This window comes from Pseudophryne corroboree, chromosome 4 (genome assembly GCF_028390025.1).
Source record: "Pseudophryne corroboree isolate aPseCor3 chromosome 4, aPseCor3.hap2, whole genome shotgun sequence".
Lineage (NCBI taxonomy): Eukaryota > Metazoa > Chordata > Amphibia > Anura > Myobatrachidae > Pseudophryne > Pseudophryne corroboree.
The window spans coordinates 821394099-821419850 of NC_086447.1; the positions used below are offsets into that span (position 1 = coordinate 821394099).

The 25752-nt window shown below is 42.9% G+C and overlaps 1 protein-coding gene across 1 annotated transcript in view; it reads right to left on the reverse strand.

The window, feature by feature from the left end:
- Positions 1-5664: 5664 nt before the first annotated feature.
- PCSK2 (proprotein convertase subtilisin/kexin type 2) overlaps positions 5665-25752 on the reverse strand; it is a 342143-nt gene continuing 322055 nt past the window's right edge. The window contains exons 11-12 of the mRNA XM_063918519.1: positions 17539-17766; positions 5665-7872 (exon numbers count right to left, since the gene is read on the reverse strand). Of these exons, the coding sequence (XP_063774589.1) occupies positions 7386-7872; positions 17539-17766 (715 nt within the window). The 3' untranslated portion in view covers positions 5665-7385. The remainder of the gene's footprint in view (positions 7873-17538; positions 17767-25752) is intronic.

The window sequence follows — 25752 nt, forward strand, 5'->3', positions numbered from 1 at the left end:
CTTGCCTTCTCAAGCATCAGCTACAAATGTGTTCATATTTTTTAATTGCATTTTATAGTTGATTACAGGTTTATAGACTTGTGATTGCAAATGTAAACTAAAGAGTCTATGTAATAAGACAAAGATGGAGCACATTGCTTGCCCACTGTTTCCTTCACACTTGACTCCTCTCAGGAAGATTTCCACAGCTGTCCATTAGAGGGCATCCCCAATGGTAGGCGTCACCTTTGGTCCAAAAATGTGGCACTACAGATCTATGTATGATTTTTAATTACAATTATTTATATAATATTTCTGTCAGCTAATGATCAAAATCAGACAAGTCAAGGAAGTAAGTCTTGTTCTTCCTGTCCCCATCCATTTTAATATATAAAAACAAATATCCTGACTGACTGTGTCATCAACACCCAGCACAAACTCCTGGACCTAGAAACATGACATTTGGGGAGTACAGTATATTCCTTACACATCGTACTATAAGCACCCACTAAGCAGGTTTTTCTTTTTTCAATTTGACACCTAATGGGGTAAAAAGGAGTAAAATGTGTTTTCACAGATTCCTCAATATCAGGCCCGATGAGATATCGACTTGGTTTTGGCTTGCAAAGGTTTCCCACACAAATACATAAAAACTTAATTCAGAAACAACCCCAGGGGCAAATCTGGATTCGGGGGTGAATTATGGAACCATTCATATATTCTTCAGGAAGAAGATGAGGGTACACTTGAGGGGCGATGTCGCCACTGGGCAATTGTCTGAAGGACAGTTCCAGGCAGCTATAGAGGCTGCAAGGTACACCCAAAGGATGTTCCAGGCGGCAACGTAGCAGTGGTACTGGCTACAGGGTGGCATTAGTGGCTAGATGCAGTGGCCATGGGGCAGCGATGTCTGCCCTGCGCCCTGTGTGGTGGTACTGCTCACACACCTTATGTCAGATTTTTTTACATTCTTTAAAACCCAGAATTAGGACCTCTGAACTATACTGACTATTTGTAGTGTGAATAAAACTGAGTTCTCGGATTACAGTCCTCCTCATGTGGACGAGCATGACAATCGGATAGTGAGTCAAGCAAGTTTTAAGAGGAAGTAGAGGTATATGGGAAGTGTGTACTGCAGGTAGTGTTAATAAGCACTTGCTGTGAGAGTTCAGAGAACTTGGTAACTTTGAGCAGTGTGAACCGCAGGTGGTGCTAAAGAGCACTTGTTATAGAGGAGAATTGTGTTTGGTATTTGAGTAGTGTGAACTGCAGGTGGTACTAATGAGCACTTTCTGTCAGTTCAGAGAACATGGGTGGTCATTCAGACCCGATCCCTGCTGTTTTTGCACAGCAGGGATTGGGTCTGAACTGCGAATGCGCCGGCGCCGCAGTGCGCCGGCACATGGCAGGCAGCCGACGGCTGTCTTAGGCCAGCAATCGCCTTTGCCTGATTGACAGGAAGAGGCAGTCACTGGGTAGGAGGGGGCGGGCTGGCGGTGTTTGGCTGTCATCTAGGGGGCATGGTCTGGGCAATGCAAGCGTACCCGGACCATTTGGGGGCATGCCACGGCTACTGCGTGACGTCACATGCAGCCGCAGCGACGAGTAACTCCTGCCAGTGCGCAGTAGCTGCACTGGCTGGGAGTTATTCCTACAGTACAAAAGCATCGCCGCTGTGCGATGATTTTGTACATCTGCGACAGGGTAGGGCCTGACATGCGGGGCGGACTAGCCCTGTGCTGGGCGTCCCCCCGCATATCAGTGTGCCTGATCATAGCTGTGCTAAATTTAGCACAGCTACGATCAACTCTGATTCACCCCCATGGTACTTTAGATTTGAGCAGTGTGAACAGCTTGCAAATAAACAGTATAGAAAGAAACTGCTAGTAATCTGGGCAGTATGACGACTGCTGGGAGATGAGTAATATAAAGACTGCTAGGTAAACTTGCACAATAGGAACTGCTTGATATTGGACAGCAGGGAAACTGCTAGCAAATTTGGGAACTATATGGAATAGCGTCACGGAGAAGTCCTATGGTCAGGGGAGCAGGCAGGAAATAGGTTGAACAGCAGGACAGTGAAATAGCTGAAGGTGCTCTCCTGAGCCAGGAACCATAACACAACAAAAGCAAGCAGTACTGGCAATGAGTGATAGGATGGGGTTTAAATAGGGGGCCATGTGATGCCTTGTGCTGTGGAGAGTGGTAAACTGACTGTCAGTTGATCAGCAGTTAAGGTGTCCATACACCTAAAGATTTATCATCCAATCTGGCTGGTTGGAACAAAAATCTGGTAATGGATGGGAGCAAATGACAGTTGACCATTTGAAATGGTCAACTGTCTTTTGCTCCCATCCATGTCATTTGCTCCCGTCCATTACCAGATTTTCGTTCCAACCAGCCAGATTGGAAGATAAATCTTTAGGTGTATGAGCACCTTTAGATGGTGGCACCCATTCAGGGCAGATGCAGGAACCAATCTCAGTTTGTCAAGCACACTATAGCACAGGGGTTTACATGGCACCCATGAGGAGCAGCGGTAGCACCACATCTAGTAAGAAGATGGAAAATGACACCTTAGATATGTCTTTGGTTCAGAGAGTGCATGATATTCTCCCATTCTTTGGGTATTGTGTCCCTCTACTCCACTAGGCTGGAGTTGGGGTGTGGGGCATCTTTTCTTCCTTAGTCTGGGTATGTGGAGTTTGTAGCCCATGGCAACGCTCCCATCTTATCTCACATATGAAAGGTCATCAGCCTGCAGCTTTTGAAGTAAGGAGCTCCTCCTCCATGTCAGTGGCCAGCACTCACCGCAGGGACATTAAAAAACACTGCATCACTGACATTAAATTAATGTTATTTATTTAATGTTTTATGTGCCCCTTAAAATGTAATGCCTGATGTAACCGCTTAGGGTCTCCTGATGCATACACCAATACAGTTGTCTACTGTCCTGTATTTTCCATGAGACTTCTAAACTTGGGCTAGATCCCCCGACTCCCAGGAAAGAAGGCAACACTCCCACATTCAACTGCTTTTCCAGTGAAGTAGGCGTGGACATGATGACATAGTACGCTATGAATAACATCATCACGACCTATCCCCATGGTGCAATGCTGCAAATTGTGAATTATTTCATGGGGGCAGAGCAATGATAATGTCTTTCATGACACCTTGCCCCCACCCCTCCCACCAGGATCTGACCCTCTTGTAGACGATGGGAGAAGTGTTGCTTACCATGCACTTCAGTCTAGCACCACCTTGCTTACTTGCTGTGACATCATTATATGCAAAAAAAAAACAACAACCCACATTTAAATCCATAAGAAAGAATTGAACTTAGATTACTTAACATGTTTTATGTTCATTTTTGAAGACACCAAATTACAGTGCATCATTGATACGTTAAACACATGGCTTAGGATATTCTAGTTTCTAAGACAATCACTGTGTTTAATGGACTATTTCTCACAATGAATGGGATGATTAAGCATAGACCCTAATAGCAGGCTGTCAAACATCAAAGAGATCAACGGAAATTGTAGATAAAGGAGGTTTAAAGCAGCACAATGAAAATACATTGATGCATTAGTTGTCCTTTAAAATGTATAAAGTAAATTAAAGTTTGTTGTTGTGAGTTGTGACACTTGGCTAAGTGTGTGTTATTTTCTCCTTTCTGCCTATTACAACATATTTGTTTTTTCTTTACAATATGAATTATACAGTAGAATTATGGGGGCAAGGAGAACATTGCTTTTTGTATATACTGTAGTATATATTTATAAGTCAAAGAGACATTCACCCTTTAAGGGGCATCAGAAGATTTTACGGCTATGATCGCAAGCTGTAATATTGTTTTTGCAACCCTAAATTGCCAAATGACACCCCCTGATTTTTTATGTCCCTCCTAGTTAATGAAATACCTTTTCCACACAAGAATATTAACAAATAAAACAAATTATTTTTCTGTATTGTATTATTTTTTTACTTTATTTCACCTTCATGTTATATTAGTGTCCCTTAGTTCTCATTCAGATGTGGACAGAAGTGCTATAACTGCTGCTTATAAAGAGGCAGCAGTGATAGAACTAATATGGAAATGCAGCAGGAAGCATCACGCCTTCTGTTGCATTACTGATCTGAACTGCGCTCTAGGGCGTAGCGTCAGATCTTCCCTGGCATCGTTGGATGCCTGCGTGAGCCATGGGGTCGTGCAAGCTGGCCGCCGCAGTACCTACCAAGAAGCCAGGAAATATTCATCCTCTGGTGGAGATCCTGGCCTCTTCCCTCCCCTGCAACGGCGGAGACAGGTCTCCACTTGGAGAAACGGAGGCTGTTGCCATCTCCAAGTGGCATCAGACTGTCAATTACTGACAGTCTGTTGCCACCCTGCATCTGTCGTCGCAGGATCCGTTTGTGCTTGTGCAGAACGGGTCCTGCACATGTACCGATAATTGGTACTTTGCGGCACACAAAGCAACTCCGTCCATATCTGAATGGCCCCTCCAGGTGGGGCAACCTATACCAAGAGCAGTATTAGCATTCCTGATATTTAAAGGTACTGTATATACCTAATATCAATTTATAGGGGGGGAAAAACAGCTAAAAAACTGGATCGCCCACAATGAAAATTCTAATCTCCACATAATCAGGCTAGGACTTGCCCACAGGGGTACAGGGGAAACCACCGGTGGGTCCCACTGCCTGGGGGCCCACCTCCTGTTCTAAGTACCAGGTTCCAGACTGTGCACTTGAATTATACATTATACATATGTTACATTATACTGGACTATGGTGTATTTTCTACAGTGCATTGCTGTTATTAATCTGGTACATTATCATGCATGCATCAGATGAATTTACTGTATATATTTATGAAGGGTCCCAGAAGTTGCACTCTCTAATGGTTAGTCAAACCAATGAAGCGGCAGGCCACACCCCCAACATGGGCCCCTACCACTGCATTCCCCCGGTGGGCCCTACATGCCCCAGTCCAACACTGCACATAATTGTACCAAGTCTACAAAAAAAATGCTTTACTAGTGTATATAAAATATGAAAAAATACACCTCCCACCCAAAAAATAAATAAATAAATTATTAGCATATCAGGATCCCGGTTGCTTTCCAATTAAAGAAAACATTTCAGTTGATTATTTTAATTTAGTCCAGTGGGGCGAACAGTGCCCAATTTATCTATCCAACAGGCTTCTCTTCATAGTAGCATCTTACCTCTGTCACCACTTTACAGAGATTTTGGTATATAATCAAGAATGTTTCATCTGAGAAAAATTACAGGCTACAAGCTTATCAGATGATCCATCAGCAAGAGCACTTCTGATTGAGGATCTATGATTTGCAACTCGCTCTCTGAAAGTACAGATACAGTAGTCTTTTCAGCAAATGCCAACCCACAAGGACAAAACATAAGTACACAATATAATCCATGGCACAAGTGACACAATGATGTATGGCAATATTAACCTCATTGCTATATCAATAAAAAAAAAAAACACATTGTATTATATCTTAATTTATATATTTAATAGCAACTAATGCTATTCTCTGTCGCTTTTTCCAAATTGTAGCCTTTTGAACATTTCGTTTTGCATATAACAACTTAATTATGTGATTTTATTTATTGAAATTTGTTAAATGAACTAGCTAATAAATATAAACAAACATATTTAAAAAATGCTGCTATATAAGACTTTTAATGTTTTTTTCTTCAACATATAACTTCATGTTTACAGGAATGCAATGCAAATTAATGAACATGGTCATCTGTCATTTCACAGAGGTCAACTGAAGACCAAGGATTTTATACAGAAAGTGATGACTTTAAAAAATAGTAATTCTGATATCATTAGCACATATACATGCACATGTGTGAGTTGCACACTGTACTGATTGTGTTGGTTTATGTGTGTTACCTTCAATATACATACACTCATATACATAATTTCCTTTGGTTTATTATCATCTCTCCAAATAAAACACTTTTGTTATCTTTTAATAATTGGAACCTGATTATGGCATAATACACTTGTGTTTTACACTAGAAGTGGAGGAAATTCCTGTAATTTATTTTACTATACCCTGCATAAATATGCTCAGACAATATGAAAAATATATAGATTGTGCTTTAATATATCCATTTACTTCTGCCACGCTGTTATAAAACCAATGCTACTTACGTTTTCTGATATTTTATTGCACACTTGGCAGTTGTTGCGGGCATTGTGATAAAAAAAATAAATTCCCTTGAAGAATCTTAAAATAATTTATTAAAACATTAATTTAAAGTAATAAACATTTTCTATAAATCATGTCTTTTCCCCATTCTGAAATTTATAGCTAAAATACTATACAAGTTGCTGTAACGGATAGATAGATATATATATTTATTGAGAGAGACAGTGCGTAAGACTAGAGAGAGAGAATAAAAAGTATAATACGGAATGTTCATTGTTAATAGGTAATGTTAATAGGTCTACAAGTGGATGAGGTTAGGTTAGCAGGAACGCCAGTGAGAAGTGGGAGATTTCTTGCAACAGTTGATCAGACTAGCTATCAAAAACTGTCAATCCGAGGTCAGGGGTGTGCGCAGTGCAAGCCAATCCCAGATCAGGGGTGTGTACCGTGAATGCCAATCGCAGGTCAGGGGTGTGTACAGTGCAAGGTAATCCTATGTCAAGGGTGTGTGCAGTGCATACCAATCCCAGGTCAGGGGTGTGTGCAGTGCATACCAATCCCAGGTCAGGGGCGTGTGCAGTGCATGCCAATCCCACGTCAGGGGTGTATGCAGTGCATACCATATTTAAATGTTAAAGGAGAACTATAATAAAACATGGAATATAGCAAATATCCAATAAACGTGTTGCCCATTTTCTGAGCATGCTGGATGCAGCTTCTCTATCTTCAACTGTATGAATATCCCGGACATCCAGAGTAACCTTAGGGTTACTCAGATGACCGATGCATAGCATTCTGCATCTCTGAATCAGATCCATTATTTACAATATATTTGAGCTACAATTTCATCATAGTTCCCCTTTCATTATTTTTAGATAGTTTGGAATATTAATTTTGTTAAATTCTCCTTCATCAAAGAGTAGATTCTATTCCAGCTAGGTTTTTTTTTTAAACAATTACTTTTTGCTTTGTTCAATAAATAATGATAATTGGACACAACATTTTCCATGAGTGTGTTCATTTTCAGTTGTCAATATTAGGGGTAACACTGTAAAAATATATATTTATTTGATTCCAAATAAAGGAATAGATGGCTATAAATATTTCATAAACATATGGTACCAGGAGGCCATTTTATACTATAGAGAAATTTAAGTGTTAGAAAGAGAAAATCCTGGAAAGGAATATATAAGACAGACATGCAGTACGGTGCTAGTTTTTGCTTAGTAAACTTTTCAGGCTCCTTTCAACAGCTTCATCCAGTTCCTCTTCTAGCTCTTCTTTCTTGGACATAGCTAATTTTGACTGGTAATCTCTAACTATTTGGTCTATATAGGGAGCACTTTGAGTTCCGTGCAGCATCAGGGTCCATTCTTTTAAAACACCTTTCTCTGGCATGCTCCCAAGAAACCCAATCTCGAGAATCCAAGTCCCTCTTGGATCCTCCCCCCACGTGTGAGTTGTCATGAATGGCCATTTATCGAAGCCAACTTTCGAGTCATCATCTCGGGGACGGCGGCTCAATAAGATGGACTTGGTTCCCATTGGTGATGTCATGTTGATGTTTAAGTCACCTCGCCTTGTAGAATTCACCGTTATAACTGCTTGCACATGTTCAAGGTATCGAACAAAGTTTTCCTTTCCTTCGCAGGCATCAGTCGTAAGCGTAAGAACCAATTTTCCGTCAGAAGGTATTTTCCTATTTAAAAAGGAGAAAATAAAAATTGTTATTAGTCCTATCCTTCCTATAATTTTTTAGATACAGTATATGGTTGTTCCGTGAAGGTTCGGCTGCACCATATTTTGCATTGATAAATATATGTTATAGATAAATTTCAGATGAAGCATATGGTAAAAAATGTTTATTTTAAAAAATACTTTAATTTCAGGAAACAAATGAGTACTCCCCATTTCAATAATAGTGACCATTCGAGAATGGCCTATATATTCATATATGGGGCGGGATGCAGCAAGCATTGCATTTTGCTTGCAATGCATCCCGCCACACTCCACCTGAAGAAAATCATAAAGGACGGCTACTGCGGTAAGGCACTAATTGAATACCCCGTTAGTCTTTCATGTGTCTGTACTGTTTGTCTCTCTCCTAATACTATACGATAGATAGATAGATAGATAGATAGATAGATAGATAGATAGATAGATAGATAGAAAGATAGATAGATAGATACAATATAAATGAGAGTATATATATACTCTCCAACTGCGGCACTCTGGCCTCTCAAGTAGATATGACAATACACAGCTCTTTAAGGCAACGTTTCAGCGCCTAGCAGTGCTTTTATCCCCTTGATGAAGTCCACAAGCTAGGATGAAACACGCTGGAACTTTTGCCTTTTGGACCCCTTTGATAGACAGATAAGCCTTCTTATAACTTATTTCTTGTACATTTACTACCTATTGGTTACCATTTGGAATATCTGTCAATAAGGAACCGGTTTTGTCTGGACCCAGTGTTTGGGCAGATAAGTCAATTGTTGTTCTTTATTTTGTATGTGCAATGCCTATCGTTTGTCACTTGGAATGCTGTGTGAATTAAATTATTGTTTTTAAGAAAAGCATTTTATACTGGTTATTTGGAACTTGCACAGTTCTTCCATAGAAAATTACATATATGAACAATCACTCTCTGCATTGAAATAGGTTGCACTATGTTTTTATAATTTTTTATTTGTTTTTCATATATTTTGAATTCAACAAGGGCCATTGGACTGAAGATTTTATCAAAAAGGATGCTAAGTGTTTCTCTTCATCCCAATATTTTTATTCTATACTTGCAACTATTAGGTGCTTCATTCACTTCAACATAATATACAGTAATATATATATATATATATATATATATATATACTTCCCAACGGCGGCACTCTGGTCTCTCAAGTAAAGATGACAATACACGGCTCTTTAAGGAAACGTTTCAGTGCCTAGTAACGCTTTTATGAAGCCATGTATAGTTCTTTACCCATGGAGTGCCGGAGCTTGGAGATATATATATATATATATATCGTATAAACAACAGCCTGTTAATCAATTTCTTCAAGGTGCTGCCTTGTAGTCTGACTCAATGGTACAGCAATATACAAAAGATCCAATGTAAGGGCACTCAATCTTCATCATAAGACATAAAAAAATATTTTTGAGATGGATTTATAGAGCATTTTTTAGAGCCAATCTCCAAGTGATTTTAAAGTGCTCACCTGGGTGGTGATAAAGAAATAAATAAAAATTTGTCTTATCATGAAGATTGAGTGCCCTTACATTGGATCTTTTGTCTATTTCTGTACCATTGAGTCAGACTACAAAGCAGCACCTGGAAGAAATTGATGAACAGAGTATGCAGTTGTTTAAAAGCATATATATATTTATATATATATATATATATATATATATATTTATACTCTATCTATCTATCTATCTATCTATCTATCTATCTATCTATCTATCGATCTACTGTATCGTATTATGATACAGACATACAGTACAGACACATGTCTTATGATGAATATTGAGTGCCCTTACATTGGATTTTTTGTAATATATATATATATGTGATAGTGAGCGCAATAGGACCAAAGATAGGATGGTGTTCACTACTCGTTTTGATAACCATTCTGGGCACATTAACAAAGTTCTGAAGAAACATTGGTCGATTATCAGCTCCGATTTCACTTTACCTTTCACTCACATGAAACCACCTATGTTGACTTATAGACTAGGCCCGAACCTTAAACAGATGTTGATGAGACCTACCATGCATCCAGAGGCTAAGTTAACCTCTACACAATTGTATACACAGAAACCTGGTTGCTTTTCATGCGGTAACTGCACAACGTGCAGATCTATGATGGTGGGACCGACGTTTAATCATCCTCATACCGGGTCCACCATCAAGATCAGATTTAATCTACATGGCTCCTTTATGTGGGTTTGACTATGCAGAATTTTAGGGACCGGATGGCCAACCACCGATCTTCCATTCATACTGCGTTAAATAATGGAGTATCTGATAAACCGGTGGCGCGCCACTTTCTAGAAGCCAAGCACCAAGTGGCAAGCTTAAAGTGCAAGCTTATTGACTGGGTTCCACCGTTGCCTACGGGAGGGGACTGAGTGAGGCAGCTTAAGCATAGGGAATGCTATTGGATTAATGAACTGGACACTGTATCACCCAGGGGACTTAACGAATATAACCCCTTAGGTGTTTTCCTATGAGTATTCATTAATGTAATTTAGGTTATGATTTGACTACTTATGAATAGTATGTACTTTGTCCATAGTATCAATTGAATATTAATGTAATGTTTTGTTGATGCATAACATGGGTATTGATGCCTGTATATATAATTATGTGTAGGTGCGGATTGTTAATTACATGGTTTTTAAATTGTCTTTATTGTGTGTCTTTGTGCTGTTATTGCTGCTGCCACCTCCTGGGTCCCCTATAACAATTTTTGACTTTATAAATTTTTTCATCATTTGACATATTTTTGAGGAACCACATGTAATGACGGTTGATGGAAGGCTTTGACTCATATGCTATAACTATGAGTACATATTGGAGGAGCAATCTGACTCCGCATTGATTTATTGTTTTTTTTTTAAATAACAAAACTTCCTTCCATTTACGTTAGAGCAGCTCCGTTGTTATGCGTTCCACCGGCTTCAGCCGCTGGAACGCATGGGACTTCCGGTTTCCGGCTTCTGGCGCGTGGATCTCTGTTTGCTCCTGGCGCAGGTAGTCCGGTAAGTGTGTGTAGATACGTTCTTGGAACGTTCCTCACCTAGTCCCTTGTGCTAGCTGTGACCTGTGTATTGTGTTTATTAGAAGTTTAAGGATGTTTTATGATTAGGTTAACTCTGCCCTCATCCGCCCGAGGTACTTCCGGGTTGGGGGGTATATATACTTCCGGTGCAGACCAGTCTTGTGTATGCAGCCCTGGCACATGTGGTGTTTTGCTGGAGTTTGTAAGTAATTATTTTGGGTTTGTTTTATTGGTGAATATTGATTATTTTATTAGTTTACATATTTGGATTTATCTTTATAGCTATGGAACACGCATGTGAGACTGTTTAGCTGGGTGCTGCCCTTTATATATCATCTTGGATATATAGGCATTTACAGGACTTTGATCATGACTTATTGTGTATATATAAATGTATAGATGTATGCAGCTAAATCTTGCTGTTCTTTGACTATAGCATCTGTCGGTTCTTCTGATGGAGACCATGCACATATCATCTTGTGCATGGTGCTAGATTTTCCAGGTACATAGCACTACTGGAGTGTGCTGATTGAGGTGTGGGTGTACGGGTTTTGCATGTATACTATGTGATAGTGATATTCACAGGGTGACATTGCATATTTTCCTGAGCACTTACTCTTCAGCTATTTGCTCTGATATATGGGTTTCCATTGTAAAACACTATGTGAAGTATTATTTTTGAAACCATTGTTGTTACTATTATTGTTATATATTGGGACCTGGGAGGCTCAGTCATGTTTTTTGTTCTATTTTTTCTAGATATATCTTTTAACAATTATGAATTGCTATACTAAGATTGGATTTGATGATTCATGTATGGCCCTTCTTGAAAAAGATCCTTGTATCGGATCGAAACGTCGAAATCTGTGAAGCTACAATAAAATACTGATTTGAAGAAATATTGGACATTCTATTATTTAGTGAGAGTGCACCCTCCACTACGTGGAATTCTCATATATATATATATATATATATATATATATATATCTAGAGAAAGAAATTAGAGGAGCGCCTCATAGTGCATTATCGTTTATTCATACAATATATATTAAAACCAGCAATTGTCACAATGATATTTGGCTTAATACCTCATGGTTCTTCTGACACCGCTGCTGTCTGCACGGGGAGGAGGAAGATTTCAGGATGCTAAAGTCACGTCACCAGGCTGCAGACAGCAGCGGTGTCCCGGCGTGCTGAGGATCGTTAACGTGAGGCGGGCAGCACGAGTACCAGGGATCTGACGCTGGATCGGCGGTTGGTGGAGGCGATACCAGGGGATATTTTACAACTAAACCAAGTGGTATTTAAGCCCACTCAGAAGAACCATGAGGTATTAAGCCAAATATCATTGTGACAATTGCTGGTTTTAATATATATTGTATGAATAAACGATAATGCACTATGAGGCGCTCCTCTAATTTCTTTCTCTAGACAAATCATCCCGTGGGATTCCGGGATTTTCTAAGCGGTAGCTGCAGTCTGAAACAAAGACTTGGTGCTGATAAAACGTTTGGAGTACACTCCTTGAAATCACTATCTGCAAATCACCGTGGAGCACACCTGTACGCTGTTCCACAAATAAATATATATATATATATATATATATATATACATTATGGGGTATATGCAATTGCGGTCGAAATCCCGAAAATGTCAAAAAAACCGGGACATTTTCGCCAAAAAAAAAAAATCAACAATGCAATTCAGTACTTTTCGTCAAAAAAACGGACTTTCCAAATTCAACTTTTTGAAATTCGACATTTGACAAATTCGACATTTCTGCAATGGTAAAAATGCAGCATTTCGACAAAAGTATATTCAATTGAAGATTGTAAATTCGACAACAGTGCTTTTAGGCAGTAAATTCGTCATTTTCAATCCGCATCACTTTGCTGGCGGAATCTAATAAAAATTTTTAAAAACATGTTTTTTTGTGTGTGTTTTTATTGGTAATAGCATATCTATTTATATTAGAAGGGATTAGGTACTTGGTTTGTCCATTTAGGAGGCACAAGTATTTTTGATATATTCTTTAATATATATATTTTTAATGGAATGGGTTAAAAATCAGGGAAAAAAATGCGTGGGGTCCCCCCTCCTAAGCATAACCAGCCTCAGGCTCTTTGAGCCGGTCCTGGTTGTAAAAATATGGGGGGGGGAATAACAGGGGATCCCCCGTATTTTTAGAACCGGCACCGGGCTCTGCGTCCGGTCCTGGTGCAAAAATATGGGGGACAAAAAGCGTAGGGGTCCCCCGTATTTTTGGAACCAGCACCGGGCTCCACTAGCTGGGGAGATAATGCCACAGCCGGGGACACTTTGATATCGGTCCCTGCGGCCGTGCCATTAAAACCCCAACTAGTCACCCCTGGCCGGGGTACCCTGGAGGAGTGGGGACCCCTTCAATCAAGGGGTCCCCCCCCTCCAGCCACCCAAGGGCCCGAGGCTGTCCCCCCCATCCATGGGCTGCGGATGGGAGGCTGATAGCCTTTTGTGAAATTAAAGAATATTGTTTTTTTGCAGCAGAACTACAAGTCCCAGCAAGCCTCCCCGCAAGCTGGTACTTGGAGAACCACAAGTACCAGCATGCGGGGGGAAACGGGCCCGCTGGTACCTGTAGTTCTACTGCAAAAAAAATACTCAAATAAAAACAGGACACGCACACCTTGAAAGTACAACTTTATTACATACATGTCGACACACACACACATACTTACCTATGTTGACACGACGTTCGGTCCACTTGTCCAAGTAGAATCCACGGGGTGTACCTGAAAATAAAATTATACTCACCTAAATCCAGTGTCCAGTGATATTTGTAATCCTCGTACTTGGCAAAATAAAAAAACGCATTTACCCGATCCATACGGACTGAAAGGGGTCCCATGTTTACACATGGGACCCCTTTCCCCGAATGCTGAGACCCCCTGTGACTCCTGTCACAGAAGGCAATCAGGTAGCGCCACGTCCTGGCACTCTCCTGATTCCCTATGCGCGTCTGAGCTGGCAGACAGTGCATCGCACAGCACCTCCATTAGTTTCAATGGTGGGAACTTTGCGGTCAGCGGTGGGGTTACCCGCGGTCAGCGGCTGACCGCGGGTGACCTCACCGCTGACCGCAAAGTTCCCACCATTGAAGATAATGGCGGGGGCTGTGCGATGCGCGTCTGACAGCTCCGACATGCATACAGCCAATCAGGAGAGTGCCAGGACGTGGTGCTCCCTGATTGGCTGAAGGGACCTTCTGTGACAGCAGTCACGGGGGGTCTCTGCATTCGGGGAAAGGGGTCCCATGTGTAAACATGGGACCCCTTTCAGTCCGTCTGGATCGGCTATGCGTTTTTTTGTGTGCCAAGTACGTGGATTACAATAAAAGAACCGGACACTGGATCAGGTGAGTATATAATTTTATTTTCAGGTACCCCAGACGTCGACAGACGGAGACGTGGCCAGAGTCGGCGTGTCAACATAGGTAAGTATGTATGTGTCGGCATGTATGTAATAAAGTTTTACTTTCAAGGTGTGTGTGTCCTGTTTTTATTTGGGTATTTTTTTTGCAGAAGAACTACAGGTACCAGCGGGCCCGTTTCCCCCCGCATGCTGGTACTTGTGGTTCTCCAAGTACCAGCTTGCGGGGGAGGCTTGCTGGGACTTGTAGTTCTTCTGCAAAAAAACAATATTCTTTCATTTTTACACTTGGCTATCAGCCTCCCATCCACAGCCCTTGGATGGGGGGGACAGCCTCGGGCTTCACCCCTGGCCCTTGGGTGGCTGGGGGGACGGACCCCTTGATTGAAGGGGTCCCCACTCCTCCAGGGTACCCCAGCCAGGGGTGACTAGTTGGGTATTTAATGCCACGGCCGCAGGGAGCGGTATAAAAGTGTCCCACGGCTGTGGCATTATCTGTCCAGCTAGTGGAGCCCGGTGCTGGTACAAAAAATACGGGGGACCCCTACTATTTTTATCCCCCGTATTTTTTGCACCAGGACCAGGCACAGTGCCCGGTGCTGGTTGTTAAAATACGGGGGATCCCCTGTCATTTTTCCCCCCGTATTTTGGCAACCAGGACCGGCTCAAAGAGCCCGAGGCTGGTTATGTTTAGGAGGGGGGACCCCACGCAATTTTTTTTCGGGTTTTTTACCGTTTTTTTAACATTTATAAAAATCGAATCAAAATCCGTCAATTCAGCCGTTTTTCGACAGCGGGACTGTCGAATTCGTTTTTTATTGAATATGTCGAATTCCGGCACCCACCTGCCGGAATTCTACGGTCGAATTGTGTCAAATTTAAAAACGGGCGAAAAAGTGCCGCAATTCGCCCGGAATTGCATATACCCCTATATTTGTTAATTCTGTTTCTGTATCATTATGTTTATTCTTTCTCATGTTGCTTAAAGATTTTTACAAGAGAATGAGTGCTTGACATTTTAATTACAAAGTACATATTGTATGAGTTTTAGGCAAAGTTCTTTCTTTCTTTCTCAGTGCATCTCCCTCTTTATAATCCTGGCAATAGCATAATAAAAAAAAGCATTATAAATATTAATGGAGCTGCTTCGCAACAATTGTTGCAGACGGCAAATGCTACCCAGCTTTTTTGCGCTAATTGACAGGGTTGCTAAGGTGCACAGCTGAGTATGTTCAGGAGACTATATATAGAATCTGTTCTGCAAGTCTATGAGGAGGAAAAAAAAACAATTATCCATAGCATGACTGAATCAAATGTTAATGGAAGTTGCAATGCAATCCCCTAGCGACAGTTGTTTTGTTGTTTCTCAGTATAAAAATAATTCAAGTTTAAAAGCTAAAATGTAACCAGAATAATGTGAAAATTAACTAAGCTATTTCTTGTTGTTCACTCAAGCAATATGCACATACAGTAAGTAGATCGGGATGTAGTCATAATATTTACAATGTTGACACTTATAAAGAGGACACCCCATTGTCTACAGTTATGATGTTGACATTGCAGAAATGTGAACATCTGCAGAATATCGATATGTGAAATGTCGATATTCTGCATGGACGGCCAACGGTAGGTTATGGTGATGATACGGAAGAGGGAGATTGGAGTTAGGCACTAAGGAAAGGGTGGGGATAAGGTTAGGATACAGAAGGGGTGGGGCCACTAGGGGAGGCCTAGGGTTGGATACAAAAGATAAGAGTAAGGGTTAGGCACTATGGGGCAGGTTAGGATTATGATACGGAAGGGGAGGGTTAGGGTTAGGATACAGAAGGGGAGGGTTAAGGTTAGGCACAAGGGGGATGGTTAGGCCATGGAGGAGAGAGATTAGAGTTAGGCATTAGGCAAAGGGTTAGGGATATGCACTAGGAGGAGGACTAGGGTTAGGATATGGAAGGAAAGAGTTAGGGTTAGGCACTAGGGGGAGAGTTCGGGTTATGATATGGAAGGGGAGGGTTAGGCAGTAGGGGTAGAGTTAGGGTTATGATACATAAGGGGAGGTTAGGGTTGGACACCAGGGGAGGGCTAGGGTTAAGATATGGAAGGGGAAGGTCAGGGTTAGGCACTAGGAAGAGGGCTAGGGTTAGGATACAGAAGTGGATCGTTATGGTTAGGCACTATGGGGATGGTTAGGGTTAGAATACAGAAGAGGAGGGCTAGGATTAGGCACTAAGGGGAGGGATAGGTTTAGGATACAGAAGGGGAGGGTTAGGCACTAGGGGGAAGGTTAAGGTAATAAACTTTTAATAGAAGTAATATACTGTGTTTGACAATATTGGAGGGATATGTTGCTTCTATGAATTGATTCACAATGCTGGAGTATATTTTAAACTTTGGTGACTGTGGGGGGAGATGTATTAACGTCTTAGAAGAGATATCTTGCATTGCCACTTATTGCAACGGGAGTCTTTTGCAATTTTTTCCAGTTTTTCATGATTTTTTATCTTCATGCTATTCAATTACAGTAGCCCCTGGTTTTTATGCGCTGCCCAAAAAATATAAATTTTTGAAGTTAGAACATATAGATTCCGTGATAAATTCATGGACCTATGTTTTTTCAATTGCAACTTAAAACGGGCTAGTTTTTTGGGTTATTACAAAGGCCCTGAAAATAAAAATTGTGGATAATAGCTGATGGTGGGGGCTAACTGAATAACTCCTGGGGATCAAAGATCCTGAGTAAATTTCCATGGCTAAATGTATTCCCCCCTATATCTGTGGTGGATATCCTTGTCTTGAAAGTTCATGCATACTTCTTTGGTATGTTTAGGGGGGGGGGCACAGGTATCCAGATTCCCTCCATAACACAAAAATTGTCCCAAAGATGCAAAGAACGTGAAACATGTAAAACAATACCTGGTACTACTTGTGACTAGCGAGTCAAGTTTTACTCTTCCATTCAAACCACATAATTCTGGTGCAGAGTAATATGTGATATGTAACAGGATGTGTATCATATATGAAGTACTTATTTTAGGCTTTAAACACAAGATATGAATAATAATAATTGTGCGTGATATGAGGAATAGTACAGTACATATAGTACATCATGTGTTGGGCAAATGCTTTTCCAGTTGAAACTCTTGTCCTGAAATCTCATGCTTGCTTTTACAGTATCTTACCTTGGCTCCTGTATTGATCCTCCGATACAATGAAATCTCTCAGGCACAGTTTTCCACTCTCGCGCCATTTTAACCATGGAACCAGCGTCGAGCACACCATAGCCGAACAAGTGGTTAAATTCTAAGCCGACGCCATTCCTGCGCCATTTATGAACTTCATCATGGAGTTGATTCCTTTTAGATGTCAGCACTGTTAGGTGTTGCAAGTCCCTCCAGGTGAGACCTGGGCTATTGCAAGGCAAAGAAAATTACAATATTGAAACACAATTAGCCATAGAGCTAAACACATGATAATATAATGAATGCATATATTTTTAATAGCTCACAGTTATTACTTTAAATGTGGTCAAGCTAAATACACTAATACAGCCAATTACAGGTGAGAATTTGCACATTCTAAATAAATAATTTTAACTAAGCCTTAGGGCCAAATTCAATTAGCCGCTGAACTGCCTATTCAATTGTTCTAATATGGAGATTTCCGTGTTCCAAACGTCCCGTAATTCATATGCCCTTTGGTTCTGTGAATCAATTTCCTTAGCTCAAACAAAGAGAAAAGAGATCATGGTGCAGATCCACTTTAGGGGGACAAAGGCAGAGGCGGAACTACCGGCAGTGCAGGCAATGCACTGCACTGGGGCCCGCCTCTGTCCAGGGGCCCAAGCATGTAATGAGTCAAACTGACTCATTACATGCCGCTGTGCGCTGCGGGCAACCGCTGCCCGCAGCGCACAGCCGCCCGGCGAAGAGAGGAGAGGAGAGGAGCAGCGGTACTACAGACGGGGGAAGGAGGAGGAGGGAGGCTGAGAAGGGAGCCGCAGCAGCGCTTTGTTACTGGTGGAGGCGCTGCTGCTGCTGCCCCTCTGCTTCCCTATAGGCTGTCTTCCGAGAACAGCCTATAGGGAAGCAGAGGGGCAGCAGCAGCAGCGCCTCCACCAGTAACACAGCGCTGCTGCGGCTCCCTTCTCAGCCTCCCTCCTCCTCCTCTCCAGCCCGGGAATCGTCTCTGACGCTGCACCGAGGAGCCTGAGCCAGCGGAGAGGGTAAGTATAATTCTTCTTTCTTTCTTTCTTTCTTTCTTTCTTTCTTTCTTTCTTTCTTTCTTTCTTTCTTTCTTTCTTTCTTTCTTTCTTTCTTTCTTTCTTTCTTTCTTCCTTTCCTTCTTTCTTTCCTTCTTTCCTTCTTTCTTGTGCCTGCCTGCCGCAATGTGTAAAAATGGGGGACTACCTGCCGCACTGTGTAAAAATGGGGGACTACCTGCCGCACTGTGTAAAAATGGGGGACTACCTGCCGCAATGTGTAAAAAGGGGGGCATACCTGCCGCAATGTGTAAAAAGGGGGGACTGCCTGCAGCAATGTGTAAAAAGGGGGGACTGCCTGCAGCAATGTGTAAAAAGGGGGGACTGCCTGCCGCAATGTGTAAAAAGGGGGGACTGCCTGCCGCAATGTGTAAAAAGGGGGAATCAGCCTGCCGCAATGTGTAAAAATGGGGGACTGCCTGCCGCTATGTGTAAAAAGGGGTAATCTGCCCGACGCAATGTGTAAAAAGGGGAATCTGCCTGCCGTAATGTGTAAAAAAGGGGGACTGCCTGACGCTATGTGTAAAACAGGGGGACTGCCTGACGCTATGTGTAAAAATGGGGAATCTGCCTGCTGCTATGTGTAAAAATGGGGAATCTGCCTGCCGTAATGTGTAAAAATGGGGACGCTGTCTGCCGTAATGTGTAACAAGGGCACGCTGTCTGCCGTAATGTGTAAAAATGGGGACGCTGTCTGCCGTAATGTGTAACAAGGGCACGCTGTCTGCCGTAATGTGTAACAAGGGCACGCTGTCTGCCGTAATGTGTAACAAGGGCACGCGGTCTGCCGTAATGTGTAACAAGGGCACGCTGTCTGCCGTAATGTGTAAAAAGGGCACGCTGTCTGCCGCTATGTGTAACAAGGGCACGCTGTCTGCTGTAATGTGTAAAAAGGGCACGCTGTCTGCCGTAATGTGTAACAAGGGCACGTGGTCTGCCGTTATGTGTAAAAAGGGCACGCTGTCTGCTGTAATGTGTAAAAAGAGGAATCTGTTCGCTGTAAGGTGTAAAAGGGTCTCTACCTGGTGTAGTGGTGCTACTGTGCGGCGTAATTTGAATAATGGAGACTACTGTGTTGGTATTATTTTGTGGCCACACCCCTTCCCCACGAAGCCACGCCACTATGTATTTTTGCGCGCGCCTACGGCGCGCACTGCCCCTGGGGTGGACTTGGATGGGGGGGGGGGGGGCCCAAAGCATTTTGTCGCACCTGGGCCCACCGCTTGCTTGTTCCGCCACTGGACAAAGGATTTATTTAACACAGGAAACTCACAATTTTGACAGATAAAACCAGCTGTCCGAAACGCGTTGAGCAGTTGGTGAATTGGAAAAGAGGGTGATCTGATCTGGGACAACTAAGCTACCTTTTGCACTTTTATGGTATCCGGAACCTTTTAGTGCAGCCTTGAGACCATCCTAGGAGGGTAACTCTGACCACCAGTAACGACAGCACCCTGTTTTTTCCACTTGCAGTGGTTACATGCTTGTTTTATCTGTCAAAATTGTGAGTTTCCTGTGTTAAATAAATCCTTTGTCCCCCTAAAGTGGATCTGCACCATGATCTCTTTTCTCTTTGTTTGAGCTAAGGAAATTGATTCACAGAACCAAAGTGCATATGAATTACGGGACGTTTGGAACACGGAAATCTCCATATTAGAATTGTATCCCACTAAGTCCATCAGGACACCTTTTATGTTAGATTTGATTGATATTTCTGCGCCGATTAGACAAAATTCTTATCTGTCCAATTATTGTGGAATTGTATGTGAAGGTTCCTATTGTCCTATTGGCTGCATTATATCTTTGGCAGCGCATTGATTCACTCCCCCACTCTTTTTTCTATTCAATTGTTGGCAAAAAAGGATGCACTGTAATTTCACCGCAAATTTCAATTCACCACCTCTGAGCAGATCAAATGTTGGGAAAAAATCCTTATTTTAAGTTAAACATGTCGGGACTTGGTTCAGAACCTCTGGGACACCCCCCTGAATGGTTAATTAGGCACATAGAATGTTTTTATTATTTTTAATTGTCCAATAATGACATGTTATTTTTTGGGGGGGAAAGTGCAAGATGTTAGAAATTGGGGTACAAGGTATGGGGCAGGTTAACTGGAGTGCTTTGTGAGTGGGACAAGTCCCCTGAAATGACCCAAATAGATACCTATACCTATTTTTATGTATTCCAAATTTAATTTTAGCACTTATTTTGCTGAAAAATTGCTTTCTATAATTGTTTTACATTTAAAACCAATAATAACATTTTATACTGTTATCAATGTTAGTTTAGCTTTTTGGGGGGGATACAGGCAAATTTACCCATTTTTCACTTTTCACTTTCAGCAACGATTTTTACGGTAATTCCATTTAGCGAATTGGCAATTGGATAGGTAATCCCATTTTCCCAAATTTGCAACGGAATAGTCGAATTGTGGGAGCGCACACACTCGCAAAAAGCCGCGAAAACATCAATCGTGATAAATTATTATGAGCACAGAGTTAGATTTGAGTGGGGTGTGTTCAAACTGAAATCTAAATTGCAGTGTAAAAAGAAAGCAACCGGTGTTTACCATGCACAGAAACAATATAACCCACCCAAATCTAACTCTCTCTGCACATAACATGTCATGATGTATGACTGAATAAAACCTAAAACATTTTTGCATCATACTGTACAAGTGTGTGTGTATTTTTCATTCTCAACACTACTGAAGGGGTGAGCTCTAGGTTTCACTGATGTCCTTATTTCCTAGTGAATTTATAGGCTACATTCCCTTGTACATTATCTCTACCTGTAAAATGGCTGTCTCCCTTGTGAGAAGGAAGCAGGTCAATTTACTGACTGGGTTTTTAAATTATATTTCTCATACGTCCTAAGGATGCTGGGGTCCACTTCATGACCATGGGGTATAGACGGTTCCGCAGGAGCCATGGACACTCTTAAGACTTTTCAATGGGTGTGAACTGGCTCCTCCCTCTATGTCCCTCCTCCAGACCTCAGTTTTAGAAATGTGCCCAGGCAGACTGGATGTACTCTGAGGAGCTCTACTGAGTTTCTCTGAAAAAACTTATGTTAGGTTTTTTATTTTCAGGGAGAACTGCTGGCAACAGATTCCCTGCTTCGTGGGACTGAGAGGGCAGAAGTAGGAACCAACTTCCTGAAGAGTTTCATGGCTCTGCTTCTGGCTGACAGGACACTATTAGCTCCTGAAGGGTACTGAACGCTAGCCGTGTCTAGATGCTCACTCCCACAGCACGCCATCACCCCCCTCACAGAGCCAGAAGTCAGAAGACAGGTGAGTAGAAGACAGATCTTCTATCAAGAAAAGTGACGGCTGAGGTACAGCGCGGCTGGCGGGAGCGCAGCGCGCCATTGCTGCCCACACACACAGGCACTGCAGAGTGCAGGGCACGGGGGGGGGGGGGGGGGGCGCCCTGGGCAGCAAAAACACCTCTATAAACTGGCAAAAAGGGGGCATAAGATGCCCAGGCACAGCCCTACCCCCGCCAGTATAAATATTATGAAAAGTTTCTGAGGTAAAAAGGGCGGAGCTTCTTCTTCAGGCAGCCAGCACACTGCTCAGCACTGCATGTCAGTGGGCATTCTGTGTTCACAGGCATTAGATACTGGCGCTGGGGTTGTGAACTGGCTGCTCCTAAACTGTGACCCTCTGACAGATTTTACTGTGGGTCTGTCCCCTATAAGTCCCAGTGTGTCTGTGTTGTACATGTGTGTAAGACATGTCAGAGGCAGGGAGTTCCTCCCCGGAGGAAACCATTTTGGGGACACAGAAGTGTAATGTGGTGGCGCTGCCGGCACACCAAGAGCCTGCATAGGTGAAAGAAATGCGTGATAGTATGCATCATATCAATAGGAGATTAGATAAGTCTGAATCTCATGCTGAGTGCTGGAGAAAATCTGTGGAGGATGTGATTTTTCAGGGCTCTGTTCTTCCATCCGCAGGCGACCCCTCTGGGTTACATAAGAGACCATTTGCGAATATTGTGAATACTGATACTGACACGGACACTGATTCTTGTGTCGACGATAGTGACTCCAGAGAAATAGATCATAAATTGGCAAAAAATATACAAAATATGATTGTGGTTATAAGGGAAGTTCTGGAAGTCACAGAAGCCACTCCTGTACCTCAGGAGAAGGCTTATTTCTATAAAGAAAATAAATCTAAGATCACTTTCCCTCCTTCCCACGAGCTTAATACACTCTTTGAAGGGATGTGGGTGAACCCCGAAAAGAAATTTCGTATTCCCAAAAGAATTCAGATAGCTTATCCTTTCCCGGTGGAGGACAGGAAAAAATGGGAGTCACCCCCTGTGTTAGACAGTGCACTGTCCAGGTTGACAAAGAAAGTAATTCTCCCTGCATCTGGCACGGCTTCACTAAAAGAGCCGACAGACCGAAAGATGGAAACTACATTGAAATCCATTTATGTTGCCAATGGTACGCTGCTCAGGCCCACAATTGCTTGCGCGTGGGTGAGTCGCGCTATTGAAAAATGGTCAGAAAGCGTGTCATCAGAAATTGACACTATTGATAAAGATGAGATACTCCTTAAGTTAGGGAATATCAAAGACGCTGCCGCATACATGCTAGAAGCGATGAAAGATATGGGACTCTTGAGTTCACAAGCCGCTACCATGGCAGTATCGGCTCGGCGGGCATTGTGGATTTGCCAGTGGAACACAGATGCAGATTCCAAAATAAATATGGAGGCTCTCCCATATAAAGATGAGGCCTTATTTGGTGATGGACTGGATGCGTTAGTCTCGACGGCTACCGCAGGTAAGTCGACATTTCTGCCCTCTGCGCCTGCACCGGCAAAAAAGACATATCACCCGCACATGCAGTCCTTTCGGCCCAATAAATACAAAAAAGCGAGAGGTTCCCCCTTCTTTGCGAGTAGGGGAAGAGGAAAGGGAAAGAAGTCCACAGCAGCTTCAGCTTCCCAGGAGCAGAAGTCTACCTACTTCTGCCAAATCTTCAGCATGACGCTGGGGCTCCTTTGCAGGAGGCCGCTCGGGTGGGGGCACGTCTCAAACTGCTCAGCCAAGGTTGGATTCTGTCTGGCCTGGATCCCTGGGTGTTGCAAATAGTGTCCCAGGGATACAAGCTGGAGTTTCAAGACGTTCCCCCATGCCGATTTTTCAAATCGACCTTGCCAGCTTCTCTTCCAGAAAGGGAAGCAGTAACAGTGGCAATCCAAAAATTATGTCAGATCATAGTCCTGGTACCTTTGTCACAACAAGGGGAGGGGTTTTATTCAAGCCTTTTTGTAGTTCCGAAGCCGGACGCTCGGTCAGCCCGATCCTAAACCTGAAAAATCTGAATCTCTACTTGAAACGATTCAAGTTCAAAATGGAATCACTGAGGGCAGTGATTTCCAGTCTGGAGGAGGGGGAATACATAGTGTCTGTAGACATAAAAGATGCTTACCTGCATGTTCCCATTTATCCTCCTCACCAGGCTTATCTGAGATTCGCGGTTCAGGATTGCCATTACCAATTCCAGACGTTACCTTTCGGTCTCTCCACGGCGCCGAGGGTATTCACCAAGGTGATGGTGGAGATGATGGTTCTCCTGCGTCAAAAAGGAGTCAATATAATTCCTTATCTAGACGATCTCCTGATAAAGGCGAGATCCAGGGAGCAGTTGTTACAAAACATCACACTCTCCCTGTCAATACTCCAACAACACGGTTGGATCATAAATTATCCAAAGTCACAGTTGGAACAGACGACAAGATTGTCTTTTCTCGGGATGATTCTGGACACATAAGTTCAGAGAGTATTTCTTCCGGTGGAAAAGGCTCTGGAAATCCAGAAAATGGTAAAACAGATATTGAAACCATCGAGTGTGTCGATCCATCAGTGCATTCGGTTGTTGGGGAAGATGGTGGTGGCCTACGAGGCCATACAGTTTGGCAGGTTCCATGCCAGAGTATTCCAGTGGGACCTGTTGGACAAGTGGTCGGGATCCCACCTACACATGCACCGGAAGATAATCCTGTTGTCAAAAGCCAAGATTTCGCTCCTGTGGTGGCAACACAGTTCTCACCTACTAGAGGGATGCAGGTTCGGGATTCAGGACTGGCTCCTGGTAACCACGGATGCAAGTCTCCGAGGCTGGGGAGCTGTCACTCAGGGAGAAAGCTTCCAGGGAAAATGGTCAAGTCAGGAAGCCTGCCTTCACATAAACGGGCTGGAATTGAGAGCCATTTACAATGGCCTTCAACAAGCGGTACATCTTCTTCAAGATCACCCCGTGCAGATCCAGTCTGACAATGTAACAGCAGTCGCGTACATAAACAGGCAGGGCAGAACGAAAAGCAGAGCGGCAATGGCAGAGGTGACGAAGATCCTCCTCTGGGCAGAAAGACATGTAAAGGCTCTGTCGGCAATTTTCATTCCGGGAGTAGACAACTGGGAAGCAGACTTCCTCAGCAGACACTATCTCCATTCAGGAGAGTGGGGCCTTCACCAAGAAGTCTTCACAGAGGTGACAAGTCTTTGGGAGTTCCTCAAGTAGACATGATGGCATCTCGTCTCAACAAGAAGCTTCAGAAATATTGTTCCAGGTCGAGAGACCCTCAAGCAATAGCAGTGGATGCCCTGGTGGCCCAGTGGGTGTTCCGGTCAGTGTATGTCTTCTCTCCACTTCCGCTGATCCCAAAAGTACTCAGGATCATAAGAAGAACAAGAGTTCGAGCAATCTTCATTGCCCCAGACTGGCCAAGGAGGGCTTGGTACACAGATCTTCAGGAGTTGCTCATAGGAGATCCTCTGCCTCTTCCTCTTCGTGAGGACCTGCTGCAGCAGGGGCCATGCGTGTATCAAGACTTACCGCGGCTACGTTTGACGGCATGGCTGTTGAGCGCCGGATCCTAGCCCGAAAGGGTGTTCCCAAGGAAGTCATCCCCACCCTTACTCAGGCCAGGAAAGGAGTAACGTCGAAACATTACCACCATATTTGGAGAAAATATGTGTCTTGGTGTGAATCCATGAAGGCTCCTACGGAAGAGTTTGAGTTGGGACGTTTTCTCCATTTTCTGCAGGCTGGTGTGGAGGCGGGCCTACGATTGGGATCAATCAAGGTCCAGATTTCGGCCTTGTCAGTG